The following is a 24926-nucleotide window of genomic DNA, read 5'->3' on the forward strand; positions in this document are numbered from 1 at the left end:
TTGGTTAAATTCAATTACTAGTTATGTACTATGCATACGATTGTAGATTTAGTCAATATTCTCCAATTGGATAACTTTAAGTCCCTATATTGTTTGAAATTTGAAATTTTGGTCTTGGCACAAATTATTTTCGTTAACCTACTAATCGAATTTTTAATGAGTAATATGTGGAAATAACAAAGATGACATGACATTACATATATGATAATATGTTTCTGGAAAAAAATTTAGAAATTTTAGAACTTAACTTAATGAAGTTAATAATTATTATTTGGAGAGGACTGAAATTTTAGAATTTGAAAAATATAAGCATTAAAAATGATCAAATTAAAGTATAGGGACTAAATCCATAACTTTCTCAAAGTATAGTGACTAATGGCAGAATTTAACCGAAAGAAAACTAAGGCCCAACCTTAACATTTTCGGCCCATTTTCCTTAAACCCCCAAAATTTTCAGCCATCGAACACGAAAACCTCCCTTAACCCCCCCACTCCCTAAACTCGGCCCCTCTTTTTGCAGTCACCGGTAATGGCTACGTTAATCCACCGTACACTATCCCATTCCCACAAAACCCTTCATCTCCGTTTCTTCTCTCAAGCCGCTCTTGCTTTAGACCAATCATCTTCACCATCTCCATTAACCTACCTTGAAGGGTTCCCCAAACCTGACCCTAAATACGCCGAGACTATTCTCGCCATTCCACGTTCTACCACCGGCAAAAACATCTCTGCCAAAGAAAGGAAAGTGGGTCGAGTCCCAAGCATCGTTTTCGAACAAGAAGATGGTCAACATGGAGGCAATAAGAGACTCATATCTGTTCAAACTAATCAGATCAGAAAACTGGTTAAGCATCTGGGTCAATCGTTTTTTCTCTCTAGGCTTTTTGATCTTGAAGTTCGATCGGAGTTTGGGAATGGTGATTTGATTGAAAAAGTTCGGGTTCTTCCTAGAATGGTAATGGCATTTTTGGGTTCTTTTTATTTTCTTCTTTAATCGGCTGTGTTTTCCATTGAATTTGAATATGTATATATAACTTCGAATCGATTTTTTAGCTTCATTGGGATTTTTGGGTTCTTTTTCTTCTTTAATCGGCTGTATTTTCCATTGAATTTGAGTATGTATATATAACTTTGAATCGCCTTTTCAGCTTCATTGGGATTTTTGGGTATTTTCCCCTTTAATCGGCTGTATTTTCCATTGAATTTGAATGTATATATAACTTTGAATCGATGTTTCAGCTTCATTTGCATGCGGGGACTGATGCACCTCTTAATGTAACCTTCATACGGGCACCTTCCAATGCTTTGCTGAAAGTGGATATTCCTCTTGTGTTTAGAGGAGAAGATGTATGCCCTGGAATAAGGAAAGGTAAAAATAATGCAATGAACTTCATTGGATTAGATCCTTGAATCTTAAATGTTTCGATTATGTGGACTGTAAATGTGAAATGTTAATTGCATTTTTTTTTGGTATTTGTTTTCGCCTCTATCGACCAATTTTACTTAAATTGCTAAAAGTTTGGATTTAAGTGTATGTCCAAGTGCGAACTATGAGTGGCGAGATCGAAGGGCTTAGGTGTTAGTTTTTCATATTACCTCGGGTTTCTATTAGCCCTTTATGATAATGTATAGGTATATTAAATTGTAAACTTCCCCTAGTACGTATGAGTAACGTTCATGTTAATTCTGATCATCCTATGTAAGGATGTTCAGTTAGACATTCGGAGATTGTTCAATGTGATAACTTGCTAGTATGTACGAGAAACGTTGCCTCACTCTTTAGTGGTGTTCTCAGTGCTCACACTATCGTGGTTAGTAGTTTTAGATGGAACGAGCGAGTGAAGCATTTTGTTTGATGTAAGCCATTAAATATTTGTCTCAAAATCTTATGTTGCCTTTAAGTAAATCCTTACTTCAAAGGTTAATATGTTTCAGATAATTTACTCTGTCCATATGAATCTTATTTTGGTAAAATTATCATGGAGGCCATTGTACTGGGAGTCAGATTGCATTTTGCCCACTTTAGTAAAAAATGGACAAATTGGTCCCTACACATTAGATTAAAGAGCGAACTTATCCTTTTTGTGAAAATTTATATCCATTTATACTATTAAAAACTATTCAATTACGTGTACCTCATGCTAACGTACAGTGACCAATTTTTAACCGTAGAAATGGATGCAAATTTTAATAAAAAGACCAATTTACCCTTTGATCGTTGATTAATTTGCCCATTTTTTGACTAAAGAGAACAATATGCAATCTGACTCCTAGTACAGGAGCCTCTATAGTACTTTTACCATCTTATTTGTTGCATTCCCATATTGTTATAACTGATATATTTCTTTCATGCATATATTTTAAATATTTTTCAGGGTTGTTCTTGAATACTATCAAGAGAACCGTTAAGTTCCTATGCCCGCCAGACATTATTCCTCCATATATTGATGTTGATTTAAGCGAGTTGGATGGTGGTCAGAAGTTATTAGTAGGAGACCTCAAGGTTCATCCTGCTCTAAAGTTTCTTCGGTCGAAAGACGAGCCAGTTTGTAAGATTATGGGAGCTAGAGTTTCGGACCAACAAAGGAAGAAATAAGGACTTGGGTTCGGATTTTGGAAAGCCTAGTATTAATAATATTTACCTCCGCTTTTTGAACTGGGCATTGAGTGAGCTTAAAATCAATGCTCTCATCTTTATCATTGTTAATGTCCCTTTGTAGCTTTTTAATACTAGTGGAGGACCAAGCATTGCAATGGAGTGACTTGAGGATTGAAATTTTGCAAAAAGTGAAATCCTTTTGCATTATATGCCCCTTTGAATTTGTTGTTTTTATTCCATTTACTCAGGTAAGCACTTCCAATTGAACTGTAGTTCTTAGAAACGATGATTTAGGGTCTATTTATAAGGTACTTGAAATTGGTGTTTAAATTTTAAATGTGTACTTTATTATAAAATTATTGAAGGTTCATGATAGATGTCGTGTCCATTGATATTGATTTGGAGATTGTCTCTTCTGTTTCTTAGTCTTCTCTCTAGTTTATTTTTATGGTCTTTTTGAGTTTGAAGCTTTGGTTTTGGGTCGGTTTAGGTCATTTCGGGTTTGAGTTGAACGACGGAGTTTGGCACTTATTTAGCTTGCTCTTGTAATAACGGCAATCCGACGGTAGTCAGGGGTGAAGTTAAAAATTTTGTATTAAAAATGTTTAAATTAAATTATTAATTTTTAAAAGTGCTTAAATAAGCTTTTTTTTTCATTTAATTAAAGGTTAAAAGGACTAAATTGAATCTTTTAATTTTAGGAAAGGGTTATAAAGCAATTTTCTTATTGAGCCAAGGGAGCCGATGCCTGCCCTTGACCCAAGGCCTGGCCTTTATCTACGCCTTTGACGGTGGCCACCAATGTTGTCGTTGGTGCCAAACTTACATGTTACACTCATGCAGGTTTTGGGTCATTTTGGGTTGGAACAATTTCAGATTTGGATTATTTTAGGTTTGAGTTGTTTTGTTGATATTTAGATCATTTCGGGTTTACAATATTCAAATTTTTAGATTCCATTTAAAATTAATAAGTCTAGAAGAAAGCATTAGTCAAGATAATGATATATGACTACTTCTCTAATCAAAATCAATTTAAATCTAAAATAATTCGAAAATTTTAAATTATTTATCTGACCTAAATCGATAGCTTTGCATATATGCAACACATATGATAACAAATAATATAAGATGCAATAGGTAAATAAAACCAAAAAAAAGAAAAAGGGAAAAGCCCATACTTTGGGGTTGGTGGAGGAATCTTCATTCAAAAGCTTAAATTTACCAATTAATATGGTCTAATTATGCCATTGGTTCCTCTATTCTTCTAATTTTTAAAATTTAATCTGTTCTTTTGTTAAAAAAATATTAACCCACTTTTATTAAATTTGAATATGTATTTTCAATTGTACTTTAATTTTTAAATACAAAACTTTTAATATTAAAATATTACATATTAAAATTTTAAATAAAATTCTATTAATAATGTTATCAATTGGACTTTTAAATATTATCAAATTACATAGAGAGATTACATTCTTGAAAATAAAATAAAAAATTAAATTTCAAAACTTCAAAAAATATAAGGTGTAACATACAAGGATTGAGGGCATAATTAAATTGATTAATGATCGGTAATATTTAGATTTGATTATTATGATCCTAAAAAGTTGCCCTACAAGTGTAGTTTAACAGTGGAGCCGTGGAGGTATTGTGCCGACTGACCCCTCAACAATGGATGTATTGTGCTCAAGGTGTCTATGCTCGATTTTATCTTCGGGTATGGTCCCATTCTTACCCACTAATGCCATATAAAGGCAACGGTTCAAGCCCCATCAAGGGTTCTCTACGGAGTTGGGAGATAAAATCTGGGGATAAAACCAAGCATAGACACCCTGGGCACAATACCTTCACCGTTGAGGGGTCTATCGACTCCCTGGACGACACTTCAAAGACTTCTCCCAAAGCAAGTCCGACTTTCTCTTAACAAAAATCATATTTTTTAAACCCTAATCTTCTGACATTAGAATGAGTTAATTGAATTGAGTGATCAATTGCACATGTGGTATGCTTTTTTGAGTGCAGGTACTTTAGTTCAGGCAGAGTTTTATTGCAAGCATGTCCTTGTCCCCTCGCACTTTGTTTTCGCGGTAGCAATAATGTCAATCCGACGGTGGTCACCAATGTCGCTCTCGTCGACGAAGCAACTACATGTTCCGCTCATGCGGAATGTGGTAATACGTTGATTTGGCCATAACTTACCTTATGTGCTTCTGGCAATTGAAGAACATGTTTGTGTGTTCCCATGCTAATATCCCTTATAAACTATGTTTGTTTGTTGGTCTAATTCTATTTTTAGTCCCTCTACTATGCTAAAATCTGACATTCAATCCCTCTACTTAAATTTAGTATGATTTGAATGAGATTTTTAACCTAATAGAAAGAGTAAAATCTTGTTTATTTTAACCTATATATTTCAGACATTGAGCTTAACTAATTTAAACCAAGAAAATGAAACTAAAAATTGAAAGTGTCCCTAATTAGATATCAGGTAGTCAAACTTTTTAACTTTTATTTTAGCCCCAAGAATAAATTGCGGTTTTCGCCTTTGACAATAATAATAATTTTAATATATCATTTTGTACTTAAGTTTGATATATTTTTTAATGTGATATTTATGTTGTTTTTTGGTTCAATTTGGTACTCGTTTTTAACAAAAGTTATACATTTTGATACTTAAAAGTAACGGTACTAACTTTTAGTGTTTAATTTAAGCTTTAGGGTTGATTTGATGAAAGTTAACTGCTAATATTATTAGCTTTAATTTTTCATATTTTTTTTAATAAAATAAATTTAGTGTTACTTGTGAATTTGTTTAACTTTACGTTTAAATTGTCAAATACAGTCCTATGAATGTGATTTGATTTGGATTTTAGGGTAAGTTTGATGAAAGTTAATTGCAAATATTATTAGTTGATTATGAATTTTTATCAGATCAACTCTAAAACCCGAATTAAACACTAAAACATTAACACGTTTATCATTAGATACCAAAATATAATACCATATTTGATAAACCGTAAATATTACTATATGGAGACAGTGTCTTTGAGGACAATCGTGACGGCGGGGTCCACTAGCAACCTACCAAACGCACAACATTATCTATATTTAAGTCATTGAAAAAGAAAGGTTAAGAAAATGAGGATCAAATCCACAAGGTGGGCTGCTACAATTTGGGTGTTAAATTACAATAGGTTGCCTCTCAAGTTTTGTAATCATTGCCTCAATAATTAAACTGAATTAAAAACATCCAAAACTAATAAACTTTGTACTGATTATGACAACAAATGTTGCACAAGGACTTTAGGGTGCACATATTGTTGTATGTGCCGATGCTGCCCCTCTAGCCCATTATTGCAAAACGGGAAGCACATAGTGGAGATGTGCTCAAGCTTAGACTTAGATGTTGTTTGGAGGACAACCGAGAGGAAAGGAGCATGCGGGGTAATCGTGCGCGACTCCGACGGCATGGTGTGAGTTGATTGTGCTCGTCTTCTGTCTCGAGTCTTTAATCCTCTTTCTACCGAGGCATATGTGGATGTAGACCATAATTTTCGTCACCTCAATTATTGAGAACCACTGTTGTACTCTTATTTCTAAGCTTAATAGTCAAACTTTAGACATATGATTGTATGGCCAAGTCTTTGGAAACGCCCATGCATTGTATTAGTTGACTTTTTTTCTTTTTAATTATGATTCTAAGTTAGTCAATGGAGTCTCGCCTATCGATCACTAGGTGATAATTGCTCTTTTGATTTTGAATTTGGATTACACGATTTTTCTTAAAAATCAATTTTAAATATTAGCTCAACAACATTACTATTGCAATAATATGAAAAACGTGAATTCGAATATGCATAAACATCTCCAATTATGAATTTAAAAAATTTATGAATTTTATAAAAACAAGAAACTTTAAATATTACCCAAAAATCAACCAAACCAAAGACGTAATAACAAAAACTAATAATATCAAGTTTTTAATTAACACTAATTTTAAATTTAAACATTAAAAAATTCAAACATGCTGATCAAAACCCCAGAAATTAATCACCATTTCGTATCAACCCTGCATTGCATGGCAGACACGTATAAATAAAACCATACAAAGCATTGCATTTCTAACTTACTTTTCGTTTCATTTTCACGACAAACACAAAAAGAAAAGAACAAAAAAAAAAAAGAAACTATGGGATCCGAAGACGTTAACTTACGGAATATCGAAGTGTGAAAAGAAAAAAAAAGAAATCCATTTTCAATGTTAAAACTAATTATGTTTCTTTTTACCAAACAGTAAAGTCAATAGCGAAAGCAAGGAATACAAGGTAATTTGAACCAATTGGATTCTTGGGTAACCACCGACAATTTTTTGTGGCTTGTTGTTGACGTAACATCATGACTCTACTTTTGACATGTGTAACCCCTATCGTTCTAATCTATACCACCATTGCTTTCTCCATCACTCATAAAGCAGCCTAAAATTTATCAATAAACCCCCCCACCAACTCCAAAGTTTTTAAATATTTTAAACCCTAAACGCACTTTAACTATACTCAGAGCTGGTAAATTAATAATAACAATAATTGCAGATATTAAAGCAATATTTTTGTTACAGTATTTCGATATTCAACAATTTAATTTCTCTATAAATTCAAAGTAATTTAACTTTTGTCAATTTTGAAAAATAAATATTAAAGTGATGTTTTCCAATGAAAAAAAATTAGAGTATTTTAATTTCTATCAATTTCGATAATGTTAATCACAATGTTTATATTTTTCGTAATTGTACATAATTTTGATTTGTATAATAATAAATTTAACCCTCAAAGCTTATAAATTCTATTAATTTAATTTTAATTTAACAAATTTTGACCACAAAAATTATACATTCTATATATAAACATCAATGGCTAAATATGATATTATACCAATTAAAATTATGTACAATAGACAAAAAAACAATAACATCGTGATCTTTTAGAATGTCCAATTTAGTTAATATCAACACAAAAAGAAAAAGGGGACAGAGAGCTTTTTGTAATCTAATTTTGTATTATTAGAAAAATTCAATGAACCATTCAACAATTATTTAAAAGATTCCATATTAAATTAACAATAGCTATTGACAACAAAACCTCATGATAACAATATAAAAGAAGATCAAATTATATTAAATTAAAGTGAGGGGATTAAATCTTAAATTTTAGCATAATAAAAGGACTAAAAATTAAATTAGACCCAAAAAATCACTGAATCAAATAGTAGGATTATCCTCGTTAGAGCAGTTAATAGGTTCCTGCGATTAGTACAACTTTCTAGCTGGCATCCCAACCGAAACACGAGGAGTAATAACGGTCTGAATTTTCCAGCTGGATTCCACCCTATGCTCCTTCACTAACTTATGACCACCACTCCCAAGAGGCGCACATTAGCCGATTTGAAATTTTTAATTTGAAGTATTTTATTTCAAAAGTTTCTTCCATTTTATTTTTATTTTTTATTAATTTATATACAAAAATATATAAATTATATGTTTTTATGTGAACAAGGATGATCAAGCCCCACACACGTAGCGCCAGCTAAGATATTTGCCTCACACAAGCTAACAAATTAACATGCAATTTAAATTTACATGTGCAAACAAAAAAATGCCTCGCACGTGCAAGTATGACCGGCACGTGTGGACTTATAGTCAGCTAGAGCATGAAACGAAACAACGGCGGAAAGAGAGAGAGAGAGAGATGAACCGACGGTACGCCGCTTAGAAATCGGCGACTTTCCGGTGTGGCCGAGACTTGACGATGTACTTATCGAGTTCTTGCAAGTTCCTTTGGCTTCGAATCGCCAAAACATCGCCTCTCCGGAACTCCATAAATCGGCTTACCTCGCCGATTTCACGTGAATCTGGAGAAAACAATGAAGATTAAACCGAAAATTTCAAGAAAAAAAAACGCGATTTGAAGCTGCATTATACCTAAATGCTTTGAGGAATGCTTGAATCCATTAAAAGCTGCCAAATCTGAAACATAAACAAAATAAAATAAACGAACGACGAAGATTAATCGAGTAACCTCGAGTCCTAATCTTGAGAACCGAAAAGAACGTACCAGATTGCGAAGGACTGTGAGAATTTAAGTAAAGTATGAGGAAGCAAAGGAGAGTAAGAACAGGAATGAGATGAATGAGCTTCTCAGACTTAGGAGACGACGGCAACAACAACGGCGACGACGAAGAAGAAGAAGCCGAAAACGTCAATCGGCGAGACTTGCTGTCTTTGCGGCGGTCATCGTCGTCGACGATTGCTCCGGTAATCTCTTCTCCTCCATGGCTATGGAGCTTAGAGGTAGGCGAGCCTAAGGATTGTCTTTGCATGTTCTCAGTGTGAGAGAAAAAATAATTGAAAGAGGTGAAGCGATACAAAGGATGTATATTTTGAGTATTTTCTTGAAGGAAAATGACTATGTGTGACAGTCGGCTTTAATAATTTAGGTTTTTTCTTAAGCCGTCGTTGTTTAGCAAAGAGTGTATTAGCTTAATTAAGCATTAATTGATTAATTATCGGGTATTTTAAGGAAAAAAGGAAAGAATAATTCTAAAATTAATTAATAAATCAAAATAAAGATACTAATTAATAATATAGAATCAATTTTATTTATTTTTAAAAGATTGTAAGGACGAAGGATATGCTAAAATATTGGGCATACATGTTTCCAAAAATATATAAATTATTATAAAACTATAGTGAAGGTCCCTGTATTATAAGCCAGATTGCATTTTATCTTATTTACTTAAAAAATGAGAAAATTAGTCATGTACATTAGATTAAAGAGCAATTTGGTCATTTCTATTAAAAATTTCATCAATTTATATTGTTAATAATTAGCGTGGTTGACGGAATAACAAGATAGTGACACATGGCATGTCATATGTACCTTATGTTAATGCATAAGGATCGGTTTTTAATAGCAAAAATAGATGAAATTTTTTAACAAAAAGATCAAATTGCTTTGTCCTTCAATCTAATATATAGATACTAATTTACAATTATTTTGAGTAAAGAGAACAAAATGAAATTTAACTAATAGTATAGGGGCCTTTATGTTAGTTTTACCATAAATTGGGGCACATGGACAGAATTGTTGAAAAAAGAAAATTAATACATGAATAGGATAATAATTCAAAAATAAAGTTTCAAGTTGACTGAGTGTAGTTTAACTAGCACTGCTGCTATTGCAGTAATTAAGAGGATGTCGGTTCAAGTGCATTTAAACCCACTTTTCCTCGTAGACAGTTTGAATTAGATATTGGTTGATATATTGGTTTAGATAAAATGATTGAATCGACTTTTGAGTGAATCATTCAAAATTGATAAAAGACGAAAATCTAAACATAAAATTGTCTATTGAACCAGTTGAGCCAATTTATAATTTTTTTAATTCTATAAAATTTTAATTATTTACTTAATTATTATCGAGTTGATTGAATCGAGAATTAATGATTTAATTAATTTACAGTTTCTAAAGTAGTGCATTCATCACTAATAGAGTAAAAAAGTTGAATTTTTTATTTTTCGACATAGATAGTTTTTTTCTTTGTCAAGATTTGTCATCAATTGCTCGTGTAATTGTATCAACTTCAGAACTTAATTGTTAGAAACTTAGTTTTTTAAATTAAAAAAATAAAAAAAAGTTTAAATTGTAAAATTTTTTTAATATGGTCTGAATCTTAAAAATTTTCAAAATTTAAGGACTAATAACATATTTTAACCAATAATATGTAAATGAATTAGATAATGAGTAGACCTGTTTATGGCTCGGGCTACCCGGCCTGGCCTGGCCCAAAATGTGAGAGGTTTGGGCAAAAATATAGGCCCAAAAAATGAGCTTGGACAAAAACATTAAGGCCCGTTTAAGGCATTTTTGGCCCGAGTCCGCCCAACCTGAATTCACTAAAGGATAAAAAAAAAGTTTTTCTTAATATTATTTTCTTATTGTTTTCTCTCTATTTTGCTACTATTTTACTATTATGTTGCTACTATTTTGTTGTTATTGTTTGGATATTGCATAAAACTTATTTTATTGTTAATTTTATTATTATTTTAAAGACATTTGTTAAATTTGTTATTATTTTAGAGGCATTTGCTAGTTAAGTTGCATCTATCTTAGTGTTATTTAAGTATATATATTTTTAAAATTTATTTTTAATTTGTTGGGAAATATTTATTTTGATATTTTTAGTATTTTTGATGTATTATATATTTTTTAAAATAATACAAAAATTAATATGAACGGGCCGGGTCGGGCATGAGTTTTAACATTTTTATCTGGGTCAGGCTTGGATAAAATTTTAAGCCCATTTTTCGAGCCAGGCCGGGCTCAAGCCTAGCAAACGTGTATAAATTTTTAGTTGAGCCCAACCCGGCTCAACCCATGTACACATCTAATCATAAGTGATCTCTTTTTTCTTTTTCTTTTTCTTTTTCTTCACTGCTTTGTTTATAAATTAATATTAAATGTTCATGTCATAGAAACGTAAGTTTAAATCTTAAGGATTAAGAAATTTTGGCACTATTAAATTAATATCATATACTTTGGTAAAATTACCATCGGGACCGTTATATTAGAAGTCATATTACATTTGCCTCCTCTAACAAAAAATAGACAAATTAGTCCATTTACGTTAGATTAAAGAGCAACTTAGTCATTTCTGTTAAGAAATTCATCCATTAGTACCGTTAAAAATTGGCATGGTTGACAAAATAACTATACAGTGACATATGACATGCCACATGTATCTCATATTGATATATAGGGGTCAGTTTTTAACTATAGAAATTGATGGAATTTTTAACGGAAGGGTCAATTTGCTCTTTAATCTAACGTATATGGACTAATTTGCTCATTTTTTCGAGTAGGGTAAAATGCAATCAAACTCTTAATATAGGGCCTCCATGATACTTTTACCCATATACTTTTTGTTTTTCTTTTTTACAAATTATTGTGTTTCATGCTAATCATTTATGGACACATCATAATCTTGAAAAGACGCTCAAAATATTATCCACAAAATAATTAAAAAAAATATTTTGTATTGTTCAGAATAAATAAAAAGCATATTAACTTTTTTGACCCTTCAATTTTACAAAAAAAATAATTTTAACTTTCTATTTAATTTTTTTGTCTCTTTTAGTCTTTAAACTTGTATTTTTTCTCAAATCACCCCAAAATAGATGAAAAAGTTAATGTTTGTTCACTTTGTAATGTGGCATATATGTGAATTGTCACGTAGATGACACATCAACATTTAATTACTTTTTTAAATTTAAAAATATTCCAAAATATTTTTTTAATTTTTAATAATTTTAATAATTTTTAAATTTCAAAAATAGTTATATATTTTTTAAAATTTTAAATTTAAAAAAATTAATTAATTGCTAATGTGTTATCCACGTGTATGCAAGACCAGCAAAGTTAAAACAAGTTAACTTTTACATTCATTTTGGAGTGATTTGACAAAAAGTACAAGTTTAATAGCTAACAAAAAACAAAAAATTAGATGAGGGATAAAATAACTTTTTTTTTATAAAGTTAGAGGGCCAAATAAAAAATTATGGATAAATGAGAATTCACTATAAAGCTTAATTACTAATTATGATCCTAACTTCAAATTTAATTTGATTGATTATAAAAATTCAAACCACAATCTGTCGATTCTGAATATGAACTAACCTAAATGCAAGCGGATTGAATTCGGTACGATTTAACTCCAAAAATATAATATCTCTCTTTATGGTTTTGGCTTTTATTTTTTTATTTTTTTATTAAATTTTACGTTAAATTTTTTATTTTTTTTAAGTAAAACATGAATTCCAATAAAATAAAACTGGCAAAAAAAAAAAAACAAACCAAATCAAGTAGAGGGATGACTACACCGAAGCCAGTTGGTTTACTTCGTAAACTCAGATTTATGTCTATCAATACTATTGGCGCCACCCTAATAAGCTCATGAGCTATTTATTAACAGTTTGTCGTGTCCACTGGAAGGATTTCAGAAAAGATTAAAAAGAAAGTCTAAAATTTGGCCAAGAAAGTCAAATATTATCAACGGCCGTGATCGGTGTTTCGGTGATGTTAGCAGTGAGCTCAACTCAAACAATTAACAAAAATAAGGATAAGGTTAAATTCTGTTATTAGTCTCTATATTATGAATAAATTATCAATTTAGTCTTTTTTTTTCAATTTGGTCATATTTAGTCCCTATACTTTTCGAAAATTTGAAATTTCAATTATAAGATAGGTCATTAAATCTATTAACTAAAATAAAATGATATTTATATGAATATTGTTTGGAAATAGCAAGCAAACGTGGTATTACACATGTGTTGATATGTTTGTTACATATGATTTTATAAAAGTTGAATTATTCTATTAGTCCTTATACTTTTTGAAAGTTATGGATCTAATCCATATACTTTAATTTGATCAATTTTAGTCATTGTACTTTTTGAACCACTCAATTTTAGTCATTTTACTTTTTGAATTTTGAAATTTTAGTGCTTACCCAAAAAGTAGCAATCAAATCGCATCAGATTTTGGAAATAATAGAACTTAATGAATTTATCAGTTATCGTTTAGCGAGGATTAAAATTTAAAAATTTAAAAAACATAGAGACTAAAAATGACCAATTTAAAGTACAGGGATTAAACCCACAATTTTCCAAAAATATATGGACTAATAACGTAATTTAGCCTTTTATAAATAATAGAATTCAACTTAACATTTAACAACTACAATTTAGCCAATACTAAAATTTCAATATTTGAAAAGTACAAAGGCTAAAAATGACCAAATTAAAGTATATAGATTAAATTCACAACATTCGCAAAGTAAATGGACTAATAGCAGGATTTAACCTTTTATAAATGATAGAATTTAGGGATAAAAATTAAAACTATATACGAACTTTGATCCAATATGTAATGTCATACATAAACTTTGGTTTTTTGCAATTGTATAAATGAAAAATTGATTTTATTCAAATTTCACAAATTACTAACAACATTATCGAATTAGCACCGTTTTACCATAATATACTGCATACACAAATAATTATATTAATCCAATATGAAACTAAATGTCTATATCCATTTTTTTAAGTATGTAAAATTGAAAAGAAAACAAAGTTATATGTACACATATGAACCACAAATCAAGTTTCAAGTGTATAATTGCATGAAATTAAAGTTCATGTATAAATTTGATATTTATACCTAGAATTTAACTTAATATTTAATTGCTACAATTTGATTTGGCCAGGACTGATATTTCAAAAATTGAAAAATACAGGGATTAAAAATATCAAATTAGAGTATAAGGACTAAATCCATAACTTACGCAAATTAGGGACTAAGAGCAGAATTTAACCTAATAATAATAAAAAGAAACCGTCGTCAGTGCGAGATCGAAGATTCTGGCGGCTCCTAATACCAGAAAACGAACAATTTTCAAACTTGCTGCAAAAGCAAAAAATAAAAAAGTAAAATAAAAATAATAATTTCCATTGACGAAGATTTATAAAGAATAAAGCTGTTGATAAACAGAGATTTTGATTTTTGAGGGGTAAAAAAAGAAGCAAAAATGGTGCTGTGGGAGATCGCATTGGGAACGGCTTATTTCTTGGGGCTTAAACGAAGTTACAAGCTTGCTTTGAAGATTCAGCGACGGATTATTAGTCGTAACCAGCCACGGCTTCAACAATTTGTTCAAAGGTACAGAGATTTCTCGCTTTTTTTATTTATTTATTGATTTTTACTTCTTCTTTTTTTATATCTGTTTGGTTTATATATTTCTGGCATTGATTGATTTTGCATTGTATGAAGAAGAATCTGCTTTGATTAATTTTTGGAAGTACTTAACCGTGAAATACTGTTAGTTCTCTGTTTGTTAATGAGCGTTTGAGGTTGAGTAGGTATTAGGCTGTGATGAGGCACCTTGAAGAATCTTTCGTTTTCTGAGCATTCAATGAAATTCAGGGAAGATATCACACTTGATAAACTAACTCGAATTAAATTAGTCCATTTATTATTAAATTAATTTTTATACGAATCAAATAAGTTTAACTTCCAAGGTCCTGTATTGTAGAGATTAGATTAAATTAGTCCATCTATTATTAAATAGATTAATTTAATTTTTATATAAATCAAATAAGTTCAAATGTAACATATAGTTAATATTTATGGTTTAAAAAATATTTTAAAAACAATAGATGTTAACTATATTCTAATTTGATTTTATTTGATTCTTTTTAATAGAACGACTAAATTGATCCATTTAATAATGATGGACTAATTTAAGTAGGTTCCTATAATAGAGGGATCTCTCAAGTACATTCATCAATAATTAACCATCATTGTGAGTAAATTAGGACTTGGTACTGATTGGATCTTAAGTCAAGTAGTATTGTTGCTTATTGCAACAATCAGAAAGATATAAGCTCGAGCAAATGCATATTGTTCTCAAATTTAAAGGTTCAGGGTTATGCGTAGTGATAAGAATTGTTAGTACTTTCGGCAGGGGAGAGCAATTGGTCTAATTGATTGGTTCAGTTAAAAAAAACTAAAAGTTGACTTAATTGATTAATCTAATACTTTAACCAAAAGACTTAGGTCTCAACTCACTTAACATTAGTCGGTTCAATCGGTGAAGTCTATCAATCTACTTTTTCTTTTTCTATTGGTGAGTTTTGATTAAAATTTTATATATTATTATGAAAATTTATAACTGATAATCGATCTACTTCACCTATTTTAACCACCGAATCAACTGTCATATTTGACTTGGCCGAAGGTTATTTGTATTTGATTCCTTTTCTGTGATATAGTATGAATTTAGTTTTGAACATTTCTTATGAGTTAGATCATAGATGTATTTGGTTTTCAACTGTTAAAAATGAGCAAGCAAAGGTGGTTTCAGTTTGGGGTCATTATGTGAACACTCTGTATTCTTAGTTCTGTTTAGCATAACTTTACCCAGCACACATGTCTTGCGTTTTAACCAAGCATATGAACGCTAAGTTTTCCTATGCATTTGAAAGATCCTTAGAGGTCATATTCTCATATTCATATGTTGGACACTGGTACTTCAATAAAACTGAAGAGTCCGAGCAGGACCGTATGAATGTGCTACATGAAGTCACAGTTCCATAACTATCTAAGTTTTTCTTTAAGTTGCTGAAGTATGAGAGGAAAGAAGCCTATCATATCTGTACATAAATCAACCCCCCCCCTTTCTTTTGCCTTTCCAGTTAGGTACAGTTATGTTACTCGAGTGTGAAACACATGAACTCGTTGTAATGTATGATTCATTCCCATATTTTCCTTCCGTATTGTGTTGCAGGATCGTTTATTCTGTGATCTTGTTGTTCCTCCATGCTTTTTATTCGATTGAATTCTTTCCCGTTTTATACGGGGGAATCGGCCTTGCCTAGCTACTTACTCGAAGCTATTAAGGTAGAACCCTTCTTACTATGTAACCCTGGGATTTAAATAGCGGTCCGCTATCAGTATAGCGGCCGTTATATAGCGGTAGCGGCACCGTCCGAAACCGATATTGTTGAAAATAGCGGTGTGAAGTGGAGTCACACCAATAGCGGTGGATCGCAGCCGCAATTTAACGGGTAACGGCCAATTGCGGCGATAACGGGCCGCTATTCCCGTTATTTTACAATAACGGAAAAAAAATTCTGCAGAGAAGGAAATATAGAGCAAAGGTAAGAACGGTAAATGAGAAGTGAAAAAAGGGGTAAATGGGGAAGAAAATAAAGGCTGGTTAGTGGAATTGGGCTACTTTTGTTTTTACTTCATGTTTGGGCTTGTTTTTGTTTTACTTGTTTTGTTCCTTAGGCTTGTTGTGGTATTTGTTTAGCATTCTGCTCTGTGATTGGGTTTGTTCTTGGACTTTTGTTTTTCTGATTTTGCTTAGGCCTTTGTATTGTGTTGGCTTGAACTTTGTTTTGGCCCTGTTTCAATATAATCAATGAATTTTATTCAAAAAAAAATATTTGAGACTCATATAAATTAGATTTAAAAAATTTTAAAAAATTAATTTCAATTATAAATTAAAAAATCAATATTTTCATTTACATAGAGTATTTTAACATAAAAATATATATAAATAATAAAAAATATTTTTTATTACCATATCCTACTGTATCATTGTCTTCATTTTTTAAAAATTACAGTGTTATGATGAATATCTCTGGAATGTGTTTCACATTAACAACAAGTTCTAATTTTTTTACTGATATTAAATTGTTAGATTCCTAGCTTTCTGAGTCAGATTATATTAACTGTATTACTCAAGTTTAATATTCTTTTAACCTTCTAATAAGTATTAGAAAATACTTTAAAAATCATTAAAAGTGACTTTTTATAATTAAAATTAAAATTATTATGTTTTACAATAAGTTGTGTGAATTTTAAAAAAATTCACGACCGCGATACCCGCAGTGACCGCAATAGCTTCCGTTATGTCCGCAACCGCGATAAACGCAACGCGACCGAAAACGCGACCGCAACCGCAATTTAAATCCCTGATTGTAGTTGATTCACCGATCTGTAGTGATCTTGTTAATTTACTTTTGGATCATTCCTAGATTTCCATCGGTGTTGTGTTGCAGGAACTTTAATTTTGTGATCTTGTTGTTCCTCCATGTTTTTATTCGATCGCATTCTCGTCCGTTTTATACGGGGGCATCAGCCTTGCTACTAAGGTAGAACCTTTCTTACTACGTAAACCGATTTGTAGTGAGCTTCATTTCCTGGGGAAACCATGGTCTTGAATATCATATGTTTGGTTAACGTTGCAAAAGATTAGGACTCGAAACGACATTCGCTAACTCTTGTTTTCTTTCGGAATCTGTTACCGCAACCAGAAGAACGCGTGTTGTATTCGACATAGCACTCAAGGTTCACAGGAACATACAGCATAGAGACTTAGAAGTTGGTCGAAACCTTGGTGATTGTATCCTCCGCTGGCTCCATAAAATAAAACCTTCAGCTCAAATCCGAGGTCCTCCGCCTCATCAAGAACCCAACCACGGTACTGGCAAAGCAAACATGAACATGCCAAAGCAAGTGACAAACACATCTTCACCGAAAACTCCACGAAGCAACCAGTCACCTCGAAACCATGATGCTGGTAGACATCTTTTTAGTTCATTAACAAGTACATGGCCTAAGTCCTTCCCTACTACCATTGCAATGATGATGCAACCACCAACTGCTACCGGAAACATGACTCGGTGCCGGCATTTGAGCATTAACGGACCCGACGCATCGAGGCTGAACTACACGAGAGACCAGGGAGTTGTTAGAAAGGACATAATGCAATGGATGGTGCGCAAGTGAAGATGAAAGACCTCATCTGTTTGCATTTATGGAGTTCCAAAAATATGAAACTTTCTTGAGAACCACTAAACTGGGTTTACTTAGGATAATAATCCATGTTTTTGGTCATAATTATGTCATTATTTTCGTGTCGAGTTAGTGTAAGGTGTTATATATATATATATTCATATTTTGAATTATTAATAATTTATATAATGATTTTAATACATGTGAATCATTGTTGTAAGGCTCTTATTTTAATGCAGCACTGCTTTCTCATATGTAACATTGACATTCGAAATCATTGCTAATTGGAACCATCTCAACCTTTGAAACAATTTTACATAATTTGTTGTTAATAAATGGATGAATGATATATGAATTAGTTGTTAATTCTAGTTTGATCAAATTTCAGATATAATTTTTATGCTTTAAATTTTAAATTTTAAGTTTAATTTTTTTATTTGAAAATTTTAATTTAATCATTAAAATCATAAATATTTTTATTAAAATTTGTCAAGTAAATTTTAATTATGTTGCTTCCATATGATTGAAAAAAATTAACATATTAGATTAACAAATTCTGATAGAAACTACATAATGATTAAATTAAAGATTTTTAAATTAAAAAAAATAAAAGAATTAAATTTTTAAGTTTTAAAATAAAAGAACCAAATACCAAATTCTATACAAATACAACCACTAACATCATACTTTACCCTATATGCATTCAAAACTTTACTTAAGGATCATCCAACTCGTAAGGGGTATGTATCGGTAAAGCACAAAAAAAAAAAATTAGTATCGACATCCAAAGATTACAAGGGTCCAAAAGTCTAGAAAATAAAACATGAAGTACAAGAGTTGAAATGATCAAACCCAACACGAGAGGAGACAAACCTTAGTCTCACCACTTCCAATCTGTCACCGTATGCAAACGGGGACCACAATCTCGGTGAAGCTGTCGTACTCTCGACGTACAAGTCTACTAACGAGGATCACCATTGACACCGTAGAGCACGTCGGGGCCACCGACTACTGTAAATCCTAAGCCTTTGAGAGGACATCAGCATTCGAAACACAGAGATCCAGAGCAGCTCAATCGACATCACCATGCACAAGCCTTCAAGACAAAAGGTCAATGGTGCTCAACCCCGCAGAGTCTTCTTGCCAAAACAAACAAAAACGACATCGACAAGGCTACCGACTAGATAAAGGGAGACAGGCTCTTGGAAGAGAGCCATGGAAAGACCACAGGGAAGTTGAGGGTCTCTCCTCCACCTTTCTGGAGGCTGAAAGCCGAGTGGAAGAGGGAGAGACCAGGATATTTTGTCGAAAAAGAGGAAAAGGAAAGGAAGAGGATTGAGAGGAAGATGGGAGAAGGAGAGAGTAAAGGGTAAAGGGAAGGGAGGGAGATAGGAGAAAGGAGAGTAGGGATGACGGCTATTGGCTTTTAAAGATTGCAAAATGTGAGAGAAACAAAATATTTATACAACACTAAAAAAGGTACCCACCGTAAATCGTATAACAGGAGATGCCTCCGGAGATCTTAATCCAACAAACAGATACTACTATGCAAGATCTATGATTGTCATGCATAAAAGTTCATCTATTATCTGAAAAAACACTATAATAAACACCAAAATTAAAATTAAAAATTCTCCATTATTAAACTACACAAAATAACAAAAAAAAAACCATAAAACGAAGCCGATAACAAAAATAACTCTATATTATTTTCACCATCAATCAACCCCAAGAATTATCAAAAGCAGCTGAAGTAATCGCATTCGAGAATTCTTCAAAGCTAATCATCCCATCCCCATCGGTATCGGCTTCCTTAATCATCCCCGTCAATTCCTCCACCGTCAACGCATGTCCCAACTTCGCCATCGAATGAGCCAACTCAGCGGCGGTGATATATCCATTACCATCCCTATCGAACATCTTAAACAATTGTTTCAATTGTTCTTCACTGTAAGGCGATTTCTCCGATAACAGTTCCGGCGCCATCAGTGAAACAAACTCCGAGAATTCAACTAACCCATTATTGTTCGTATCGGCTTTGTGTATTAACGCTTCAACTTGATCGGAACTCGGGTTTAGACCCAAAGATCGTAAGAGTGAACCGAGTTCGAGTTGAGTTAAACTACCGTCGTTGTTTCGATCAAATGAACGGAAGATTTCACGTAGTTCACCGATTTGTTCGTCGTTTAGCTTGGTTGGTTCTTCCTTGTCGCTCATGTTCTAAAAACCTTAAAAGAAAACAAGAACAAAGAAAGTCAAACTAAGTGGAAGAACATGAAAGAGTGTTGTAAGAGAATTGAAGATTGGTTTTTGAAAATCGATATTAATGTTGTTCCTCCATTTTTGATGGATCTGCTTTTACTTTGCTTACCGGTGACTAACCCAAATACCGGATCATTATAAAACTAACAGAAAAATTATTGGAATAAATGGAAAAGCCTTTCTAGGTCAATCATTATTTTTTTATTATTATTAAAATTTTGAGATAATTCTACCAAACATCCTCAAAATAAGATCTTATTTTAAATTGTTCTCTAAATTTTAGAATATTCTAATTACATCCTTAAATTATCGATGTTATATTAATCATGTCATTCTGTTTTTAAATTTGTTTTTGAACGTTCAATGACATGTCAAATTTTATATTGTATAATTTAAAATGAATTTTTAAAAAAAATTAAAACTCTTTTGCATAACTTTTAAAAATAAACACTAAAATTAAAAAGAGAGCATGACTAATAAAATTTTATATTGTATTAATGATTAAATTAACGATTTTAATAATGAAAGAACCTGATTGACATTGCTTCAATAATTTGATGATGTAAATCGAATGTTTTGAAATTTAAGGACTAATTTAAAATGAGGGTAATAGTTTGATGATTCGTAGTGCAATTAAGTACTCTTTTTTATAAGCCAAATGAGATTATTTAGGAAAAATCTACTTTAATATTTTATTTAGAATAGTTAACTATATTACCTATTTCAACTAATTAATAAAATTATAAAAGTAGATCGAAACTATGCGAAATTAAAGTATATATATTCTGTTTACTCATTCTTGAATCTTGTTAGGATGAAAATTAGACATCGGCACTTGTAAGTTATTTGAGTTTGACTTGAAAAAACTCGAACTTGATTCAGTAATTATTGATTCGAGCTTCAGCTGTTGATTAAGTCGAATTTGAGTTTAATGATACTCAGCCTGAACGATTGGCAAACCTGATCGAACTTTTCATTTTTAATATATATTTTAAATATTTTATAGGGTAAACTACATATTTAGTCACTTATGTATGGTTTAGATTACATTTTGGTCATTGAACTTTAAAAAGTTACGATATAATCATTTCATCAATAACCCTCAACCTTTATCAGCTTCAATCATCAAAAGATTCACAAATTCCTTCCTTCTTTACCCTAATCATCGTAACAGGCAGTAACAACTCAGTTATCAAAATGTAACAAATCAATAACGTTAGTGACCATATCATAACTTTTTAAAGTTCAATAACCAAAACGTAATTTGAACCATACATAAGTGACTAAACTTGTAGTTTCCCCTATTTTATATTATTAAATTACATTATTTCCCTTAAAATATTATTAAATTTAAGCTTAACTATTGAGTCTATCTCGAGCTTGAATACGTATGAGCTTAATCAGCTCAAATAGCTTGATTATATCTAGAGCCAAGCATTGAACTCTGAATTCTGATTCAAGCTCAAACTTGTCAGTATTCGGACTCGACTCGAGTACACTCCTAAATCTTAAAGTCACGAGAAGATTTAACAATATAGATTTTCAATTTTAATTTCAAATTCAAATATAATAATGAGAAAAATAACATAGACATTCAATTTTGAAATTTGAGTATAATAAAAGGACTGATATCATAATTTGACCCTTTAGAAGAAGGATGAAAAAGTCCACACACCACACCGTGGAGACAAAATATTAATTATAAAAAAATTAATAATTGAAATCATCCTCCTAAAGCCTTTGATTTTCAATTTGTAGTAGAAAATTTGGAGAGAGAAAAAATTACTTGAAAATTGGAGCAATTCCGTGATTGGTGCACGTAATTCTTGCTGCCTTAAGAATATTATCATCAACCGTTACGGCGTTATCCAAGCCCAGCAGTGTTCCCCCCATTGAATATCCTGGTTTCGGAAAAAGAAAGATGGAAATAATTTAGTGATTTAAATAAAAATTTTGAGTAATTAAGGGATTAATTTGTAGTTTTTTAAATTAATTGATTAAAATTTTAATTTATTAATATTGTTAATTATCTTTTATCAAATCAATCCTAAAACCTAAATTAATCACTAAAACATTAATATTGTTATTTTTAGATTTTAAAATATATAATTTTTGTTAAATACAGATGTCAAGTTGTACCAAAAAATAACATAAATTTTATATTAAAAAATATCAAACTCGAGTACCAAATGATACGTTGTCACTTGAACCCATAAATAAGAAGATAATGTGCTTCAACACACTTAAACCCACATCTTCTTATATTGCCATTCGAATCCATAGCTCATTCGTAACCCACAAATAGGAAGATAATGTACTTCAGCTCACTCAAACCCACATCCAGTGGCGTATCTAGGGGGTGGGCAGGGCCTCGACCCCCTTAAAATAGAAAATTATCTATTTAGGCCCTTTAGAAAACTTTAAAATTTTAAATTAGTAAAAGTAACCCCTTAAAAATAGTAAAAATATGATTTAATCATTTAAAAATTATAAAAATATAAAATTTAATTTCGAACCCTTTTAGATTTCTGAATTCACCCAAAGTCATATATTCTTAAAAGTTAAAATAATATGTTAAGTGTTGAATGGGTTATGGACAGAGATGATGGCATTTGGTAACAGAGAGTGGTTTTGGTTTAATTAAAGTAAGGCCGGTGGTGGCATGTTTCGTTGGCCTGCCTTCATTAAATTATTTGCTTTCACTTTTGGCTTATTTCACACTTTAATCCCTAAAGTATTCAAATCTCAATTCTGAGTTGATTTTGTTATAATCATTTTTATCAATTGATTTTAATTAGCATGATTTGATTTCACTACCTTACTTACGATAATTGCTCTCCATGGTTGAATTTTTATTCAAAGATGATCTAACCACAACAATATTTAAGAATTAAAATGTTTATATTATTTAATTATTTTGGTTTAGTTTATAAATTTTAATATTTCATATATTAATTTTTGGGAGGGTAAAACCTTTAGTATATTTTTATATGTGTAATATTTTAATGCTCTGTTCCATTCATATATATATATATATATTATATATGTCAAATTTGACGTAAATTTAAAAAATCTAACCATCTAATAAATACCAATATATGAATATCTTAAATCGATATGATAGAGATATCGAACCGGTTCAAAAATTTACATACATAACAATTACAAAGGATAGATTCAATGGTTAGATCGTTAAAATATAAATCATACAAAAATATATGAAAAGATGTAAAACAATTTTAATTTAAGTGGTGTAAGTGAATCCCTCCCTTTAAATTTTATATATTTTAAATTAACTTTTGTATTTGTTCTATAACTCACTAATTTTTTTCTGTGAACAATCTTATTATAGGTTTTGATCATATCTGCTCTTTTTGATACAATGCCTAGAACTATCCATAGCCTCTCCCCAATCCATAAATAGGAGGATAATGCGCTTCAACATACTCGAATCCTCATCCTCCTACATTGCCCATACCAATCGAATTAAGACTCAATCGATCTTTTCTCTTATAATGCCACATTCATGCTTAATAATATCAAACAAAATGAGAGAGGGACATAAGTGAGTTCAAAATTATTCTTTTTTTTTCCTCTCATTTTTCAATTTTACCGAGTAATGAATGAACCTAAAAGTTTGGCAACGCAATGCAAAAGCTTATTTACAAAGTGAATAATGATAATGATGATAGGTTGTTTACAATATTTTGTACTAAAATAAGTCCCCACTCGCATTATCTTAAATAAGCATATAGTGACTTGCAAAATTACAATCAATGTGAATGTTATCTCTTTAAATTTAGCTCAATAAAGCCTTCAATATAGAAAAGAATTAGTAGAGATGTTCTCTAAGTAATATTAATTCTTAAGAAAATAAATCTCTTCAAATAAAAAAAAAAACTTTGACCACATTGAGAGTAGACTTGTCCATAGGCTGGGTCGAGTGGTCTGACCTGAAGGCTCGCTCAAAAAGTGGGAGGGTTTGGGCAAAAATATAGGCTTGAAAATGAGTTTAGACAAATAAATAAGGTCTATTTTCTAAATGGGTCAGACCTCGAGTAAGCTTTTTTGGCCCGAGGTTGGCCCGAATTTGTAAAAAAAATGCTGCTATTTTTTTACTGTTTTGCCTTTTTTTTCATTGTTTTGCTATAATTTTGCTATTATATTGTTACTATTTTTTGTTATTATTTGAATATTGTATAAATCTTATTTTGTTATTTATTTTGCTATTATTTTAGATGTATTTGCTTGTTAAGTTGCATTTATATTAGTTATTTAAGTATATTTTTTATTTTTTTCATTTATTGAGAAATATTTATTTTAATGTTTTTAGTGTATTTGATGCATTATATTTTTAAATTTATTTTTATATAAAAAATAATATACAAAAATTTAATACAGGTGGGCCGAACCGTGTTCAAGTTTTAGCATTTTCATTTAGGTCGGGTTTATACAAAATTTTAAACCCATTTTTCTGATCAAATCCAAGTTTAAATTTTTTACTTAACCCAACTCAAATCAACCCAGTTCATGGAAAACTCTAATTGAGAGTCTTCAAAAGATCTTGCTTGACTCTATTTCCATCACATTTTGACTTCAATAAAGTCTTCAAAGATTTGCTTAAAGACTCCGATGTTTTTCGATAAAAAAAT

General features: G+C 31.0%; 4 protein-coding genes across 5 annotated transcripts; 2 read left to right on the forward strand and 2 right to left on the reverse strand.

Annotated features, from left to right (window-relative positions):
* Positions 1–432: 432 nt before the first annotated feature.
* LOC107938549 (50S ribosomal protein L25) lies at positions 433–2806 on the forward strand. Its single transcript, XM_016871745.2, has 3 exons — positions 433–955; positions 1240–1369; positions 2376–2806. Exons 1-3 carry the CDS (start codon positions 530–532, stop codon positions 2594–2596), a joined length of 777 nt encoding a protein of 258 aa, XP_016727234.2. The 5' UTR covers positions 433–529; the 3' UTR covers positions 2597–2806.
* A 5396-nt stretch (positions 2807–8202) lies between these two features.
* Positions 8203–9331, reverse strand: LOC107938554 (uncharacterized). The gene is made up of 3 exons (XM_016871754.2): positions 8707–9331; positions 8574–8618; positions 8203–8503 (listed from the first exon to the last, which is right to left on the reverse strand). The coding sequence occupies exons 1-3, from the start codon at positions 8969–8971 to the stop codon at positions 8361–8363; spliced, it is 453 nt and encodes a 150-aa protein (XP_016727243.1). The 5' UTR covers positions 8972–9331; the 3' UTR covers positions 8203–8360.
* A 4727-nt stretch (positions 9332–14058) lies between these two features.
* On the forward strand, positions 14059–18327 carry LOC107938563 (uncharacterized). Of its 2 annotated transcripts, none has more exons than XM_016871763.2 (2): positions 14059–14367; positions 17532–18327. In XM_016871763.2, the coding sequence occupies exons 1-2, from the start codon at positions 14237–14239 to the stop codon at positions 18004–18006; spliced, it is 606 nt and encodes a 201-aa protein (XP_016727252.2). In that variant the 5' UTR covers positions 14059–14236; the 3' UTR covers positions 18007–18327. The 2 variants fall into 2 exon arrangements, with proteins under 2 accessions (XP_016727252.2, XP_016727253.2); XM_016871764.2 differs by having other exon boundaries at positions 14116–14367; positions 17535–18310.
* Positions 18328–18679: 352 nt separating this feature from the next.
* Positions 18680–20386, reverse strand: LOC107938561 (probable calcium-binding protein CML11). Its single transcript, XM_016871761.2, has one exon. It carries the CDS (start codon positions 20227–20229, stop codon positions 19735–19737), a length of 495 nt encoding a protein of 164 aa, XP_016727250.1. The 5' UTR covers positions 20230–20386; the 3' UTR covers positions 18680–19734.
* Between the last annotated feature and the right edge of the window lie 4540 nt (positions 20387–24926).

The sequence above is a fragment of the Gossypium hirsutum genome, chromosome D03 (assembly GCF_007990345.1).
Source record: "Gossypium hirsutum isolate 1008001.06 chromosome D03, Gossypium_hirsutum_v2.1, whole genome shotgun sequence".
NCBI classification, from domain to species: Eukaryota; Viridiplantae; Streptophyta; class Magnoliopsida; order Malvales; family Malvaceae; genus Gossypium; species Gossypium hirsutum.

Bases quoted from the DNA above. Each gene is read 5' to 3' on its own strand.
- LOC107938554 (XM_016871754.2), bottom strand. From the start codon at position 8,971: ATGCAAAGACAATCCTTAGGCTCGCCTACCTCTAAGCTCCATAGCCAT. The intron at 8,619-8,706 runs GTACGTTCTTTT...TTTATGTTTCAG, and splicing joins TCACAGTCCTTCGCAATCTG to ATTTGGCAGCTTTTAATGGA. The intron at 8,504-8,573 runs GTATAATGCAGC...TGTTTTCTCCAG, and splicing joins GCATTCCTCAAAGCATTTAG to ATTCACGTGAAATCGGCGAG.
- LOC107938549 (XM_016871745.2), top strand. From the start codon at position 530: ATGGCTACGTTAATCCACCGTACACTATCCCATTCCCACAAAACCCTT. The intron at 956-1,239 runs GTAATGGCATTT...TCGATGTTTCAG, and splicing joins TTCGGGTTCTTCCTAGAATG to CTTCATTTGCATGCGGGGAC. The intron at 1,370-2,375 runs GTAAAAATAATG...AATATTTTTCAG, and splicing joins ATGCCCTGGAATAAGGAAAG to GGTTGTTCTTGAATACTATC.
- LOC107938563 (XM_016871763.2), top strand. From the start codon at position 14,237: ATGGTGCTGTGGGAGATCGCATTGGGAACGGCTTATTTCTTGGGGCTT. The intron at 14,368-17,531 runs GTACAGAGATTT...TACCGCAACCAG, and splicing joins CTTCAACAATTTGTTCAAAG to AAGAACGCGTGTTGTATTCG.
- LOC107938561 (XM_016871761.2), bottom strand. From the start codon at position 20,229: ATGAGCGACAAGGAAGAACCAACCAAGCTAAACGACGAACAAATCGGT.